Genomic DNA, 16,813 nt, shown 5'->3' with positions numbered 1-16,813 from the left:
AGGTTGTGTTCCCTTGCTCTGCCCCAGCCTCTTTAGGCTCTAGAAAGCTCCAGGACACCAGGTGACACAGAGGACAGAGTTTATTTTGTGGTTTGAGGTGGGCAGCAGGCACCTGCCCTGCACTGCTGCTCAGCACCCACAGCTCTTGGTCCTCTCCCCGTGTTCTCTGCCCCTCTCAGCACCAGCTGACACCAGTGGGTTTGTTCTCTCCTCTCTCTTCAGATGAGTCAGACTACCAGACTGAATACGAGGAAGAAATTCTGGACAACCAGAAGGATGATTATATCAATTTTGTCAGCACCCAGGCTGAAGAAGACTCCGACTCGGTATGGTCTGGAACAGGCAGTGCCTGTGCCCTGCTGAGCCCTGGCTGGGGTGGGGGTGCTGGGAAGGAAACTCAGAGAAGCACCTGGAAGGGACTGTGCAGAACTGAGTTTGTTTTTCATGTAGTGCAGACACAGTGCACACAGCTCTGTGGGTTGGCTGGCAAGGGCTGGAGAGCCCGTGGAACCAGGAGGGGCTGAGGGAGTTCCTGCCTCCAGCTCAGAATCACAGAGTCCCAGAATGTTTGGGTTGGAAGAGACCTCCAGGATCATCCAGCCCAACCTTGGACCAACACCACAATCTCACTGCTAAACCCTGTCCTTAAGGACCAGCTCCAAGTGCCTTTTAAATGGGATGGGGACTCCACCACTGTCTGGGCCATCCCAATGCCTCACAACCCTCTCATATTTCCTAACATCCAACCTAAACCTCCCCTGGTGCAGCTTCCATCCCTTCCCTCTGCTCCTATCCCATCCCTCAGGAGCAGAGGCTTTTCCCCTCCTCATTCCCAGCTCCCTTGAGGCAGCTGAAGAGATCCATGAGGTCTCCTCTCACCTCCAGCTTGGAGGAGAGGAGGCAGAGAGAGGATCTGGCTGGGGAGGAGACAGCACCAGAGATGCTCAGCACAAAGACAAGAGGTGAGAGACACAGCCTGGGCTACAGCAAATCCTGGCTAGGTACAGGGGGAGATGTTTCCCAGGAAGTGTGGCTGAGATCCACAACAACCAGCACGGGCTGTGCAGGGAGATGGTGGGAACTCCATCCTTGCAGGATGCTCAGAGCAGAGAATCGTGGTTTCCTGGCTTTCCTGACTCCAGGCAGAGCATCTGTCAGGTTTAGGAGGTGAAGGAGGCTGCTGTGCTGGACATGAGCAGTTTCTCAGTGGGAACACGTGGGCATTTCAGGAAGGTGCCCAGGAGGCTGTAAGAGCTGGGGTGATGGCACTGAGGTTTTGTTAGCTGGGCTGATCTCTGGTGGGTAAGTGTTGGACAAAGAAAGGGTGGGGGGGAAGAGGAGAGATTTTATCCAGCTCAGAGGAAATGCTGAGGAATGAATTCGTGTTTTTGTTCTTTTTTGCTCCTTCAGGATGAAGATCTGCAGATCAGAAGGCGTAGGAACCTGCCCAGTGGGGATGGGCAGGCAAGCAGCATGGGAGAGCCAGGGTAGTGCTCAGAGGGCTCTGACCTTGCTGGCTGAGAGCTGTGCCCCATTCCTACTGACAGCAGCCATAGTTATTTATTAAACTTTTTTATTTTTAAAAAGCAAGCCAACATCTAGTTGAACTTAAGTAAGCTTTCCTCCTCCAGACAGGGTGTGGGGCATTCAGCAGCCAGCACTGAGCTCCAATAACTGCATCACCCCTGTGTCCTTTGGACCCTCTGTGAGGGGTGGCAGCCGTGGACCAGTCTCCTTCCACCAGGTGCCAGTAGGAGCAGATGGATTTGAATCACCCTGAGACTGGCAGAGGGGAAATGTGCTGGGAATGGGCAGCCTTGATTTTTGCTGCTGTATTTTCTAGTGGCTGTTTTTACTGTGAAGCCCAAAGAAGGTTTGGGATATTATCCTGCCATTGCTGGAAAGGCTCCGAGCAGCAGCAGCACAAAGAGGGGGGTGGTTTGTGGATCTCTTCATATGAATCAGGTAACTGCATGATTAACTCCTCAGTGACTCTCAACCAAGTGCTTTTTAAGCAGTGCTCTGACAGGAGCAAGTCTGAATGTATTTCACTTGAAATCTAAACCTAAGAAATCAATTAATGTGAACATTAGCTATAGAGCCACCAGCAGAACTTTTACTGATGGATCATGGAGCTGATGCTTGCTGGGCAACTCTGGAATTATTACTTGGCTGTATTTGCCCTGTGGAATAAAGTTATTTTCTTGGATTGAAATGTCTCTGTGGTTCTTTTTGCTGGATCCCACGAAGAGGAAGTTGTCACCAGCAAAGAGCCCAACATGCCTCTGCTTGTATCAGACTTGCACAGAAACTCAGGAGGTTTTCAGTTCCTGACCCTGGCAGGAGTCTCTGGGTATTGTCAGGCATTGGCAGGAAACCTCCCCTGCTCTTTGTACTGAGGGTTGGTGTGTTTTGGGCCATGTTCAGGAGTCCCCTGGTGCTCACTCCTCTTGTCTCACATCTGTCACAGCCAAGGGCTCTGCTGATAACCAAGCTGATTCTTGCCTCCTGTAAAGTCTTCTGCTCAGCTCTAGCTCCAGGTGCTGTTGCCTTGAGGGGATTTTTGTCATTCGACCAGAGCACCAAGGATGTTCCTCCCAGCTGCCTCCTCTGCTCTCAGATGTGATGAGCACCAGCAGTGATGCCCCGGGGCAGGACCAGAGCTGAGCATCCCAACCTTGGCACCAGAAATGTGTTTGGTGGCACCACCAAGGACCGTGGCTGGAAGTGTTCATATGTGACCTGTTCTCTGCATGTAACCTCCTCTCCCAGGTACTTTCTCCTGGCACAGGCTCTTCTTTACCTGCCCTGCATCGTGGTTTCCTCCACTGCTGCAGATTTGGGTTGATGCAATCGTACAGAAAATGTTTGCTGCTACTGTGAATAATTAATTCTTCTAAAGAAAACTCCCCCTAAATCTGCTCCTGGTTTGTCTGTGTTCACTTCAGGGAGGCAAAGCACCATGTGCTGGGGCCCTGGGGAGCTGTGCCCAGAGCCATTGGGTGAGTGCTTTGCTTTGCCAAACTGGGTCACAGCCATGCAGCAACAGAGCTAAAAATACCAGCAGAGCTGAGCACTTCCCCAGCAGCTGTGAAGCCATGGCTTGAACTTTGGATGGGAGATGTCCCAGTCCTGGCCCCATCCAAGCAAGGATCCCCCATCCTGGCCCCAAGCTCAGCAGGGCCCTGGAGCTGCTGGGGCTGGGGGTGTTTTAGGAGCAGGTGATGGAAAAGCCCCTCTGGAGTTGCAGGATCCACCCAAGAAAATCCCACCAGTGGTGTGTTTGTCATCATGAGGCAACTTGGTGCTGGGTCCCTCCCCTTACCCTTGGGTGTTTCATCCCCAGCCACCTCCCCCTCTCTTTAGGATAAATGGGTAAACTATGAGTGGCAGAAAATAAAGCTGGGAAGAAGAATGGAACCCAAGCCTGATGCAAGAACTCCTCAAACCAATTTTTTTTTTCTTAGGAAATACATCTTTTGTTTTGGTGTCACACTTCTGGAGGGTGCCAAGAGGATGGAGACAAGTGTGGCTGGGTCCTTCTGTCCCTGTGCTGCTCTAAGGTAGGGCTGGCAGTAGGTTGGGGACTGGAGTCTGTCCCTAACCCCCATGGCTTGTACCCCATGGGTGCCTGCAGGCTGGGGACTTGGTCTGTCCTCTTCTTGGGACTTTGTCTTTCTCCCTCAAGCCTTCAGCTGTCCCACCTCTGGCCACAGCTCCTTGCACTACAGAAAAGCACAGCCAGGACAGTCCTGGTGTTCTCATCCTTTGCCTTCAGTTTCTGCAGGGCACTGGAATGCTAAAAAAGGAGCTGCCTCTGCCTTCACCTTCCCTGATGGGGTCTGGATATGTTGAGTCCCATCTTTTTTGAATGAAACCTTTCCTTGGGTCCTGCTTGAAAGCTGCCCTATTTCAGTACTGCCAAGTGAAAATGGATTTGTGCACAAGAAAGATCCCAGTTGCTCTGCATAACCTCTTTGTCATAATTATTCACTGCCAGTCCTCCTGCTTCCAGCAGCTGTAGAATTTATCAGCTGTGTTTTGTGCTCATTTCTCAATCAATGATGAAAACATTGATTAGTGTCAGGCTGGGACCAGCTCCTGCAGAATCCTCTCAATCATCTCTGTTCATGATGACTCCTTGTTTCAGAGATGGGTTTGCAGCTCTCCATCCATTTAATGTGGGCTTTATTGAGATTGCATAGTGCTAAATTTGTAATTAGGGTGTCATATGGTATTAAGTCAAACATGTTGCTAAAAGCTAAGCAAATAATGGCTACAGGGCAACCTTTCTCCACAAAGTTGTAATTTTCTCAAAGGATTAAATGAGGCTCATGTCACAAGACATTTTCCATCGTGCTGCACTGATAGGTATATTTTTAATCCCTGGATTCTGTATTAATTGTGTCCTCTCTATTTTTCAGCCTGCATGTCATGCTGGAGTGACCCACTTAACCAGGGCACCCGTTTCACCCCCAAGCTCCACGTTAGCACCCTGCCAACCCTGCCATCTCCCCAGGCTGTGGGATTTCCAGCAATGGGTGCAGGCAGCTCAGCTCAGCTCAGGACAGAGCTGGAGGGCCCTGGGGTGCAAAGCACCAGCTTAGAAACCCTACAGATGTCACCCGAGATGCTCTCAGTTGTCAGTAGCCCAGGGAGCTTTTCATCATCCTCATGTCTGCCATCCCCATCCTTTCTAAATGCAGGAGAGGTGAAACGAGGGCCTTGTCACTACCAATGTACCTCCTCATCCTGAAATGCTGTGACTTCTCCATTCCTGGAGGTTTTCAAACTGCAACTCGGCCATCCCCAAGCTTTGACACCTCCCAGCAGGAGGTTGGATAAGAGACACCCAGGGTTGAACCTGATCAGAAGCTTTTTGTGCTTCTGTAAGTCTGTGAAACAAACCTACACCATCATTAACTTTTCTCTTGTTTCTCACATACTTAGTGAACAACTTCTTACTGGTCCTGGCTTTCCCAAGCATGGTTTTCCCCCTGTTTGCCCTCCTGCATCAGTATCTGCATCACAGCTCACTGTGGTTGCTGCCTACTGGTTACTTTCTTCCTCTTCATAGATATTTTCATAGAATCATAGAATCATAGAATCCTAGAATCCTAGGGGTTGGAAGGGACCTGGAAAGATCATCTAGTCCAACCCCCCCTGCCAGAGCAGGGCCCCCTAGAGTACATCGCCTAGGAACGTGTCCAGGCGGGTTTTGAATGTCTCCAGTGAAGGAGACTCCACAACCCCCCTGGGCAGCCTGTTCCAGGGCTCTGTCACCCTTACAGTAAAAAAATTCTTTCTGATATTCAACTTGAACCTCCTATGCTCCAATTTACACCCATTACCCCTTGTCCTATCACTGGTCACCATAGAGAAAAGCCTAGCTCCATCTCCCTGACACTCACCCCTTACATATTTGAAAACATTGATGAGGTCACCCCTCAGTCTCCTTTTCTCCAAACTAAAGAGACCCAGCTCCCTCAGCCTTTCCTCATAAGGGAGATGTTCCACTCCCTTAATCATCTCAGTAGCTCTGCGCTGGACTCTTTCAAGCACTTCCCTGTCCTTCTTGAACTGAGGGGCCCAGAACTGGACACAATACTCCAGGTGTGGCCTCACCAATGCAGAATAGAGGGGGAGGAGAACCTCTCTTGACCTACTAACCACACCCTTTCTAATGCACCCCAGGATGCCATTGGCCTTCTTGGCCACAAGGGCACATTGCTGGCTCATGGTCATCCTCTTGTCTACCAGGACCCCCAGGTCTCTTTCACCTCCACTGCTCTCCAGCAGGTCAGCCCCCAACCTATACTGGGACATCGTGTTGTTCTTCCCCAAATGCAAAACTCTACACTTCCCCTTGTTGAATTTCATCTTGTTCCTCCCTGCCCAACTCTCCAGCCTGTCTAAGTCTCTCTGAATGGCAGCACAGCCTTCTGGTGTGTCAGCCACTCCTCCCAGCTTAGTGTCATCAGCAAACTTGCTGAGGGTACATTCTATACCCTCATCCAAGTCGTTGATGAATATATTGAACAACACCGGTCCCAGTACCGACCCTTGAGGGACTCCACTAGTCACGCCCCTCCAACCAGATTCTGCCCCATTGACTACAACTCTCTGACTCCTTCCTTTCAACCAGTTCCTGACCCACCTCACTACCTGATCACCAAACCCATACTTGATCAACTTATCTACAAGGATGCTGTGAGAGACGGTGTCAAATGCTTTACTGAAATCAAGATAAACCACATCTACCGCTCTTCCATCATCTATCCACCTAGTAATTTCCTCATAGAAGGCTATGAGGTTAGTCAAACATGATTTACCCTTGATAAAACCATGCTGACTGCTCTTGATGACTCCCATGTCCTTGATATGCCTGGAGATAGTGACAAGAACAAGTTGTTCCATCACCTTTCCAGGGATGGAGGTGAGGCTGACCGGTCTATAGTTACCCGGGTCCTCCTTCTTGCCCTTCTTGTAGACTGGAGTGACATTTGCTATCCTCCAGTCCTCAGGCACCTCTCCTGTTACCCATGACTTATTGAAGATGATGGAGAGTGGCCTAGCAATGACCTCCGCCAGCTCCCTCAGCACCCTTGGATGCATTCCATCTGGACCCATCGACTTATGGATGTCCAGATTACTCAGCTGATCCCTAACCCAATCCTCATCTACTATGTCAAACTCTTCATCTATCTTGACTACTTCTGGGGTTAAATGAATCTGGGGCTCATGCGGAAACCCTGCAGGAGTAAAGACAGAGGCAAAGAAGGCGTTCAGCACCTCTGCCTTCTTTATATCCTCTGTCACCAGGGCTCCCAGCTCATTCCTTAGTGGGCCAATATTGCCTCTAGTGTTAGTTTTGCTGGCTATGTATTTGAAAAAGCCCTTTCTATTATCCTTAACCCGACTTGCAAGGTTAAGTTCCAAGGAGGCCTTAGCTTTCCTAATTGCCTCCCTACATCCTCTGACAACAGTCCTATATTCCTCCCAAGTGACCAGCCCCCCCTTCCATGATCTGTAGATTTTCCTTTTCCACTTAAGTTTTCCCAGCAGTTCCTTTTTTAACCATGCTGGTCTCCTAGCTCCCTTACTAGATTTCCTAACCATAGGGATGCTCTGATCCTGCGCTTGCAAATAGTGGTTCTTGAATATTGACCAGCTATCTTGAGCCCCTTTATCTTCTAACACCTTGTCCCATGGGATTTCTCTTAACAGTCGATTGAGGAGGCCAAAGTTTGCCCTGTGGAAGTCCAGGGTTCTGGTCCTACTGGGTATTCTGTTCCTTCCACACAGGATCCTGAATTTTCATTTTGTTTCCAGTTGTTTTCAGGTTACCAACTTGCAGGGTGAGGTTTCAGCTGAAGTTCTCTTTTCTTAGCTCTACAGCATTCACTTCTCTGGCCTCTCACAAGCTCTACTCAAAGAACTGCTGATTCCCCAGTCCATGGAGTTTGTTTTTCCTGTCAATTTTCATCATAAAACAATTGTCAGCACCTCCATGGAGTTTGAGGAGCTGCTCATTCCATGAGGGATGAAAAGCCCAGCAAGGCACAGCATTCCAGACTCAGGAGCACATTGGCAAAGGAGGCTGGAGGAGCCTCCATGCTGAGACCACCCTGCCCTGCCTGGTGCCGTGGGGTGGTTCTGCTCCAGCTGGTCTGATACCTCAGCTGCTCTTCCTCTGCTGGAGCATCTCTGCTCTCCCTTGCAGTCTGATTCACTGCTTCACTATCCTTAGTTTTTCTTTAGGTCTAACCTGAATTTCCTCACCACATTTTTGTCCCGTTGCTTCTTGCCCTGACCTGACTTCAGCCTCGGACATAGCCAGGGCTTTTTGCTGTGGTTCCTTCCAGGTCTTTAATTTTCTGGGGTGAACTGATTCTGCTTTCAGCCTTTGCCCACAAGCTGCACTTTAGCACCATCCAGCTCCTCATGGTGCTTCCTCTGAGCTCTCTCCAACCAGCCCATCTCTGCCCCAAAATGCCAACAGCCAGAGCTCAGCCAGGTCCTCAGGCTGCTATTGTACCAGTCATGGACACAAGGGCCATTGCTGGAATATTTCTCATGCCATGACATTCACCTTTTTTTGCACAGCACAATTCTGTTGGCTCTGGTTCAGCTAAAGATCTGCAGCAGCTTCCAGGCCCTTTCCTGCAGAATGGATTCAGCAGCTGCCCACCCCGAGCTCCTGCCAAACCTCTCTCGGCATCCATCTGATGTCACTGCAAACCTTTGGGAGCTGCTCTTCATCCTCCCCACAGGAGAGCAGGGACAGCAGCAGGGATGACCCCCTCTCTACTTCATGCTCACACCATAGATGCTTCTTTCCTGTGCCCTGGGCTATTTTATTTGCAATTGTGGAATTTTTTTATCCTTGCCAAGCAGGTCTGACCCAGAGGCTCTTTCCTGCCTGTGCCTTTGTGTGATGCCCCAGCTGGAGCAGATGGCACCTATTTTCTACACCCCCACCATGGCCAGGAGCTGCTGCTGGCTCTGTGTGTGTGTGTAACCCTGGGTGAACCTCCCTGTGCTGCTCAAAGCTGCTTTTTGTCCCCAGCACAGACACAGGCATTTGCTTCAGGGCAGACACAGGGCTGTGGAAAGCCCTGCAATGCACACCATGGAGCAAAGCCCAGCTCTCCTCTTTTCTTCACCTCCCTTTTAGCTTCCCAATCCTTCTGCCACAACCATTGCAAATAGTTCCCTTCCACCCACAAAGAGGGAAAGGCTGAACACATCCCTCCCCATCCTCCAGCTGAGCTTTCTGAGTCATCCTCCTGGTACTTCTCTACCTGCTCCTCTCCTTGCTGCCTGGTGCAGCCTCGTGTCGGGGGAGCTGCTCCTGCCCTGGTCAGTGCCAGGGACAAATGGTTTCATTTCAGCACCTCTGTACACAGCAAAGGTTGGATGTGGTGCAGGGTATGGCTGGAGTGGAGCTTCAGGAGTGAAGTGTTTCCAGGGACAGGTTGACACAGCCCTCCTTAGGGGCAGCATTTTCTCTTCCATCTTCTCTCTAACCCAGCCACTTCAAACCCCAGCTCCTCTGCTGCTGCACGGTGCCAATGTCAGAACAAAGTCAGACTGATATTTTGCCAAACAATGAAATGCTGAGATGTGGATGGAGTAAAATCTGAGTAATCAATGAATCATTGAGCAATCAATTACCAGAAGATCTGTTCCTGGAACTGTTTTGGGCACCCTTAAGGAACCTCCACTGTAAAGGGATAAGTCCTGAATCTGCGTGGCTGCTGAATGGTTTGTGCTGGGGACCCTGGGAGTAAAACCTCTCTCTGGTAGGTGCAAAATTGGTTTCCCTTCACCAGGAGAGTGGTGTGGTACAGGAACATATCACCCTGGGTATCACCATCCAGCAAGTGTCACAACTTGAGCACGCTTAGGTGATCCTGCTTTGAGCAGGCAGCAGGACCAAAGACCTCCAGAGAGCCTTTGCACAGGTGTGAAGTGAAGAAGTCAAGGAAACTGTTCCCTGTATGACATATCCACAGTGGTGTTTTCTTTGTTATATTGATTGGCTTTAGTTATTGTAGTTTATTCTGAGGGCCTGGCTTGTGTCAATGTGATGCCACAAGCACGAGTGAAATGATATTACCATCCTGCTCAGATCCTCCCTCCTGCTATGGCCAACACTCCTTTGTTTCTCTCCACCTGCTCTACTTCTTTACAAAAGAGGAGGAAAATAATGCTATGGTGCTCTAGAAACACTCACTATCCTGTCAGCTCTCCTGACTCAGAAACCTGAGTCCACCTGTTTTGAATGTTACAGATTCTGGGCACATTTGCCCCACATTGGTGCTGAGGTGCTCTTGGGCTCTGGAAAAGGTCAGAAAACTGATTGGCACATGGAGGAAAGATGGTTCTGCTGGGGAGGTGGGAACAGCGTGGATGGGAGTGAAGGAGATGGGAAGGAGCAATGGGAAACACTCTGGTTGTGTTCAAGCACAGAGGGATTTGAGAAAAGGACAGAAGGGTCTGCATGGCTGGTGGGGTTGGGAAGGCTCCTGTCCTCTCCTGTCTGAGTGCTGTTAGTATTATAATTGTTACTACTAGCATTGTTTCTAATTTATGAGTTGGTGTGCATGCATATTAACAGGGTTATGCGGGGGGCTGGGTCTGCCTGGCTCCCGTCTACCTGGCACAAGGCATGGCTTGCATTTAGAAAATTATTTTAGCCTGCTGGGGCCACGTTTTAAGGCAGATTTGTTCAGTTTGCTCATGTTTCAAGTCCTCAGTTCTGAGTAGGGTTCCCATTTGCAATACCAACCCAACAGGTAAGAGGCATGGCTGAGTGGTGAGACCTCTGTGTGAGCTGGTGTCACCTGGGTCCTGTAATGCCACCAAGACCTGGATGGAGCAGCAGTGTCAGGGAGGCAGCTGAAGATCTCAGCCAGCAGAGTAATAGCTAATTGAGTGTATTTCAATCATGAGATCCACAGAAGGAAAGCAAACTCCGCAGAGTAGAAGGAAATTGCATCTTAGAGCAATCTGAATGTGGGTAGATAATTAGGCCCATATTTCATGAGAACATTTGCTGGGCAACATAATGAAAAGGCCAGCAACATCATTTTCTTTAAGCAGTCTGATGCCTCCCACTGGGGCCGGGCTGTGCCAGTGCTGGGGCTGCAGTGGGAGCAGGGCAGGGCATTGCCCGGCCTGAGGGGCTCCTGCGGGCTGGGGCCAGGCTGAAACCTGCCCTCCCCATCACTGCACTCTGCTCAAAGCGAGCTGCTGGCACCACTATCAACAAGAAGGCACCGCCAGAACATCCCCCAGCCTTGTCACCTCCCATCCTGGGGAAGGGCAGGCACAGCAAAGTGTGGTCAGGGGGTGCTGCCAGCCCTGGGGCAGTTTGGGAGGCTCCAGGAGGGAAGCCGGGCTGTGCCACCGCGCTGCTGCCACCGCGCTGCTGCCACCGCGCTGCTGCCACCGCGCTGCTGCCACCGCGCTGCTGCCACCGCGCTGCTGCCACCGCGCTGCTGCCACCGCGCTGCTGGGCTTTGTCCTCAGCATGGGCAGTGTCAGGACTGCTGCTCTCATCCCAGGAGAGTGCTCCAGCCCTCAGATCCCCTCTGGACTATGGCTATGCACTGGAAGTGAAGCTTCAAGGCCTTTTTCAATGTTGTTTTTTCCAAATTTGGGATAGAAAGTCTCTGCTTTTCCACATCCTCCCAGCCCAGCAAAGCACATCCTCCCTTCCTTATCTCCAGTTTGGACAAGAGCCACTTCTGGTTTGCCCTAACAGAGGCCCTGCTGCCTGCTGCAGGAGCAGACAGATAATAGAAAAGAATATTTTGCTTCTTCATAACACTGATGAAATGAGAAGATCTGGGAAAGTGTGGTGATGTAGGAGAGTGGAGGAGATGGTTTAATCTTTGACCACAGAGAACCTTGTGATCAGTGCTTACGGGTTGGATCTTGATGATCTTTAAGGCTCCTTCCAACCCTGAGCATTTTATGACCCCCCTCATGCCAGCCCTGCACTCCTTGGCGTGCCAGGACTGGTACATGTCACATAACAGAAAACAAGCTGGCTGTGTCTGTTAATTACTGATTAGGTCTTTTACTAAAATTAGCTGGGGGTGAGCTGGCCTAACACTGGTACTGAGTGCTCCATTTCCCAGCTGGTTCAGAACTGTTCATCCAGAGATTGGGACTCTTTGGGGCTGCATTTGAACAAGCACTTACGTCCTGATGATAAATGCTTGGCCTCTTCAGAACAGCTCTGTCCAAATGAATCTGCTCAAAGCAAGCCATGATTCTTGGCTAACTTGTTAGCTATCAATATTTCTCCTGTGATGCACTGCCTGATTTTAATGATGCCAGCACTGGAAAAGTTACTTTCTTACAGTGTCTCATTAGGGTCAAGTTTCTAATCAGTGAATTCAATAGGAACATCTTGAAGTGACAGAATTGGCCAAGCAGGGAGCTGGGCAGATGATGTTTGAGTGACCTCCTGGTAGCTGGGAGACCTTGGGCTTCCCAGTGCAGTTGGCTGTACCTGGTGTCCTCAAACCCTTTCCAAGCAGGGTTGTGCAGATGAACCCTGACAGCTCCTCCACCACCTTGGTTTTATCCCCACCTCTTCAGGGCTGCTGGGACACTTCAGAAGAGCTGAACTGGGGCACTGTGTCTATGGGCAGTGAATTTGTCTTCTCATTTTGGTCTGGTGCTTCTCCTGTTCCCACTGCACTTGGTCAGCCTCATGTATTTATGACCCTGAATACTTCAGCATCATCAGCATCCTCAGCAAGCTTTGTCACCCCTGGTTTCAATTGCTCTTCAAGATTATTTCTGAATATGCTGAAGTGAACAGATCCCAGCCACAGGTCCCTGTGGGGCTCCATTCCTCCCTGATAGATAAATAACTGCTTTGAGGAGTCTCAAAGAGTAGCTATTTCTAGCCTTTTCTTTTAATCTCATGCTCTCTGCTTTTCTGTAAAAAACTCCTGCAACAGACCTTTTGGGAATGCAGGCAGACTAACCACTTATCAATTGCTTTAAAGAACTGTGATAAATTTATGAAGCATTTCTTTATTCAAGAAAAAAACCACCTCCCTCCTCCCCCTCCCTCTCTCCCAATATTTTTACAATAATCAGATTATTATAACCACAATCAGTTTGCCCAGGAGCTACCTCACGCTTCATGGTTTGTAACAACCCCAGTCCCTTGCCATTTGTCACCCTGCAGCTCTCAGACACTGGGCCTATGTTATGCACAGTGATTACATGCTGCAATTAAGTAATTAAACTGTTTCAACTCTTCATTCCGCAGCACTTAGCTGAACCATCTCAGTCTGGTGAATTTGCACTCTTTGCTTTGGCTATTTATTCCTCAATGTCTTCTGCTGACACTTGAACATCAGCCAGATCCGATGCCGTGTCCATATAAAGATGAGTTTTGGCACGGGGATTTCTCTGAGCTTTTCCTCACTGGCTGTAGGTGCAAAAGATTCATTGTTTTTCTGTTCTGACCTTACCTCCTACAAATGCTCCTCTTGCACTGTGGCCAACTCCAGACTCCAACAGGCTTTCTGGCCTTCATGTCTTTGAAGAAGTATTTATTATTATTATTAATATTTGGCTTTGCCTTTTGCAGGTTGTTCCTGTAACTGGTTTTGGCTTGACCTTTTTCTCCTTTGGCACTGAAATTGTCAGGATACACATTCTTTTGCTTGCTTAGGCAAAAATGGCTTCTCTAAACGTAAAAAGGGCTGTATCCCTAAAGCCTGAGAATGACCAGGACATCTCATCTCACCTCAGCCTGATCTAAGACCTAAGATCTAAGGCTTTGGGTTTCCCATTAGGCAGAGATGTGCTGGCTGATTTGGCAAGATGCTGAGATACCAGTTTAAAAAAAACTGGCACATTTATCTGGACAAAAATCCTCACTGGCCAGGGTCAGTTTTGCCTGCCTTGGGCTATAAGATATTGCATCTTCATCAGTGGAAGGAGGGCAGCATCCCTCTGAGCAGCCATGATTATTCTGGGAGCTGTTTTGGGGTATGCTACCCTAGGATGATGTGAGGTGCCCCAGGAGAGGAGGTTTGGGGTACAGGCAGAGGGACTGCAGTGCTCTCTGCCTCCTTGGCCTGTTTGCCTGCTGCCTGTGTCTGGAGGGCCTGTTGCCATGGAGAAGTGATGGAGAACAGCCTGACTTTTTTCCTAGCAGAAAGCAAAGGCTTCTCTCCAGCTGTAATAAGCTGGAGGTCTGCTTCCTCCTCTTCTGTGCCACATTGGGGGAACCCAGGCCCCCAAATACCTGGGAAAAACCCAAAGGAGGGAGGAAACCCTAAATTAAGGGAGGGAAAGGAGGGGAAGCTGCAGGGAGATGGACCAGGGCTCATGGAGTGCTACAGAGCTTGCTGCTTCTTAAGGGCACACAGACAACAGGTACCTGACAAGGGAAATTCCCATTAGATCTAGGGAAAAAAAGTCTTTCCCTGCAGGAGTGGTGCAGGCCTGGGACATGGCCTGGAGCTGTGGTGGAATCTCCATTCTCAGAGCCCTTCAAAACCCACCTGGCCAACCCCTGAGCAAGCTGGAAGTGAGCACAGCACTGCACTGGGCTGGACCATTCCAGCCTCAAAGAGCAAGACCTTGCCAAGGAAGGGACAAGAGCTTGGGAGAGCTCCAAGAGGTCAGCTGGGCTAAGCTAAAAAGCAGGGTGATGTCTTTATTTTACACACATGGCACTTTTTCTGCTCACAGCTTGGGTCCAAGTTAAGATAGACTTCTGAAAGTTTGTTACTGACAGTGGATTCCCCACTGGATGGTAAAATTCCAGCTGACAAGGTAGCTGCATCCCACTCCTTATGTCCCCACAAACAAGGGGAGCTAGATTCCTTTTTTTTTTTTTTTCCTTTTCTTTTTTTTTCTTTTTTCTTTTCTGCTAGCTACATGAATTACTTTATTTCTTAGTTTGTAGATTAATAGACCAAATAGTTAGACTTAATTTATTCAAATTCTTTTCTCTGTTTCCTTGCAGATCTGACTTTGGACTCTATGGAGAGAGAAGACTGCATCTTTTCCCAAATTTTTTGTCTCTTCCATGCAGGGTCTTTGAAGGACAGTGAAACTTGTGCTACAGGCAGGTAAAGGGATGACAAGGGATGTCTCTCTGTCTCTCACTTCCTCTGGCTTCCTCTTCACAAAGCTTGTAGGGAATTTAATGATCAATAAAACTTTTACTCCTCTGTCATATATTGTTGAATGGGTTGGCTCTGATCCATCCACTTGGTCGCAGAGCTGAGGGGCTGCCCAAGTGTTTTTTCTGCACGTATTGTCAGTAATACTTAAACACTTGCTGCCCCCACTCACTCGGGTACCCTGAAAGCAGATTTAAAATATATTTCTTCAAGGAAAAAGTCTTTTTCAAACTCTCCTAGGGATCAAAACCTACTTCCTCAAAACTGATCTGAGGGCTGGAAACTCTCTGTTGTGCAGCAAGGCAGAAGGAGCTGGGGTTGTTAGGAAGGGGAGGAGAAGGCTGATGGAATGGAAGGTGTGGGGCTGAGGGCAGGTGGTCTCTGAAGGTCCTTTCAGCCCAAGGAATTCAGTGATTCTGTGGGGGCTCTGCTGATGGAGCTGCTGCTCAGCTCCGTGCTCTGGGTTTGCTTTCAAGCATCCGATGGCCCCGAGGAAGGAGGTGTCAGCTCTGGAAGGTGACACTGGGGATGAGGAGGTCCCTGGGCACCTGGCTGCTCCTCACGGCTCTGCTGCTTCCCTTCACCTCTAGGAGCTCCTCTGTGCCCTGGGACGATGCTGGTGACAGCGACAGGGACGCAGCCAGTGAATAACAGGCATTTGTGTCAACCCTTCAGGCACATTGTGCTCATAACCTGACAGCTCCACCTTCACCACCGCACCCGCCCTGCGAGCAGCGGGACCTCCGTGCACCCACCCGCTCACTGCCCAGCTGCGGGAAATAAACCCTGCTCAATGCCTTCCACCCGCAAAGCCAGCCTATAATTTCATATCAAAATCACTGCTTTTTTTTTTGCGGATTTCAGGTCTACCACCTTACAGGAGCAGAGGAGGGGGAGCATCCCCCCGGACCTCGCCTCACCCCTGCCCAGCTCTGGGCATTCCCCCCAGGTGCGGACACACACCGAGGAGGGGAGGATCGCGATGGCGGGGGACAACCGCCCTCCCCCGGGGGTCGCCAGGCTCAGGCACCCCCTCCTCCTCCCCTCCGGAGGGGCCGCAGCCCCCCAGCCCCATCCTGCTCCCCATGATGTCAGCATTTAGGAGGAGGAGGCGGAGGAGGGAACCGCGGACCAAATTTAGCGGCGTTTCCTGGGCGGTTGGGCCGTACCCGGGTCCTCCTTCCCTCCTTCTCTTCTTCCCTCCCTCTCTTCTTCCCTCCCCGCCTCCTTCCCTCCCTCCCTCCCCGCTGCCGCAGTCAATGAGGAGGCAGCGGCCGGGGGAGGCAGCAGCGGCCGGGGGCAGCGGGGCGGCATGGCGGGGCGCTGAGGGAAGGCGGCAGCGAGGGGTCGGCGGCTGCTCCCCGGCACCCGGCCCCGCCGCGGCATGGGCAGCCGCGGGGTCCTGCGATGAGCGCTCCCCCGGCGGCTTTCCCCCGAGCGAATATGGGCACAGCCGTGTCCAAAAGGAAGACGCTGAGGAACGAGGCCATGTCGTCGGTGGCAGCTAAAGTGAGGTGGGTGCTGGGGGAACCGGCTCTTCCCCCCCGCTCCCTTCACCGTCCGGGGCAGCCTCAGCCGCGGTGCCGGGGAAGGGCAGGGCTGGGGGGCTGTGCCCGACCCCGGGTCTTGTCCCCCAGGGCCGGCTCTGCAGGGCGGTTTCCCCCCGGGGTCGGGAGTGGCAGCCTGGGGTAGGAGGGTCCCTTGGAGGGACCCCGATAGGTGCCAAAAGCGGTCACCACAGCGTGTCCCCAGCCTCGGGAGAGGTGGATTTGTCCCCAGAGCTGTCCCTGCTGCTTCTCGGCTCACCTCATCCCCAGGTTTGATTTGTTGGTCGGCAAGGAGCAGGTTAGAAGGGGGTTTGTCAGGGCTGGATCTTTAAAATCTCGGGGAATTGGAAGTGCGGTCATTTGGCTTGGGGGTTTTCGTCAGCTTGAAATGCGTTTTGCACGTCCCAGGGCAAAGCCAGCAGCTTTCTTCAAGGGGGTCTTGCTCCTTTGGATGGAAAACCTGCTGTGTGAAAATCCAGACTCACCATAGCTGCCTGCTCTGGCAGTGTCCTGAACCACTACGGTGACCAGTTAAAAGATTTGGGTTCTATGTTATGCCTATGAGGTTTTTATGTCGCTTGCCCTACAGTG

General features: G+C 50.8%; 2 protein-coding genes across 6 annotated transcripts in view; both read left to right on the top strand.

Annotated features, from left to right (window-relative positions):
• The window catches only part of PNPLA7 (patatin like domain 7, lysophospholipase), a 90,481-nt gene extending 88,272 nt beyond the window's left edge, over positions 1 to 2,209 (top strand). Inside the window, exons 35-36 of the mRNA XM_071765713.1 lie at positions 223 to 326; positions 1,411 to 2,209. Coding sequence (XP_071621814.1) covers positions 223 to 326; positions 1,411 to 1,491 — 185 coding nt within the window. The 3' untranslated portion in view covers positions 1,492 to 2,209. The remainder of the gene's footprint in view (positions 1 to 222; positions 327 to 1,410) is intronic.
• A 13,698-nt stretch (positions 2,210 to 15,907) lies between these two features.
• The window catches only part of NSMF (NMDA receptor synaptonuclear signaling and neuronal migration factor), a 42,003-nt gene continuing 41,097 nt past the window's right edge, over positions 15,908 to 16,813 (top strand). For all 5 annotated transcript variants that reach the window (XM_071766662.1, XM_071766661.1, XM_071766659.1 and 2 more), the window contains exon 1: positions 15,908 to 16,189. Coding sequence is in view for 4 of the 5 variants with exons in the window: in XM_071766661.1 (XP_071622762.1) it covers positions 16,083 to 16,189 (107 nt within the window). In the remaining variant the exon portion in view is untranslated. The remainder of the gene's footprint in view (positions 16,190 to 16,813) is intronic.

Source organism: Heliangelus exortis, chromosome 22 (genome assembly GCF_036169615.1).
Source record: "Heliangelus exortis chromosome 22, bHelExo1.hap1, whole genome shotgun sequence".
Taxonomy (NCBI): domain Eukaryota; kingdom Metazoa; phylum Chordata; class Aves; order Apodiformes; family Trochilidae; genus Heliangelus; species Heliangelus exortis.
Note: the sequence above shows the minus strand (reverse complement) of the source record. Positions and strands in the feature narration are given on the sequence as shown.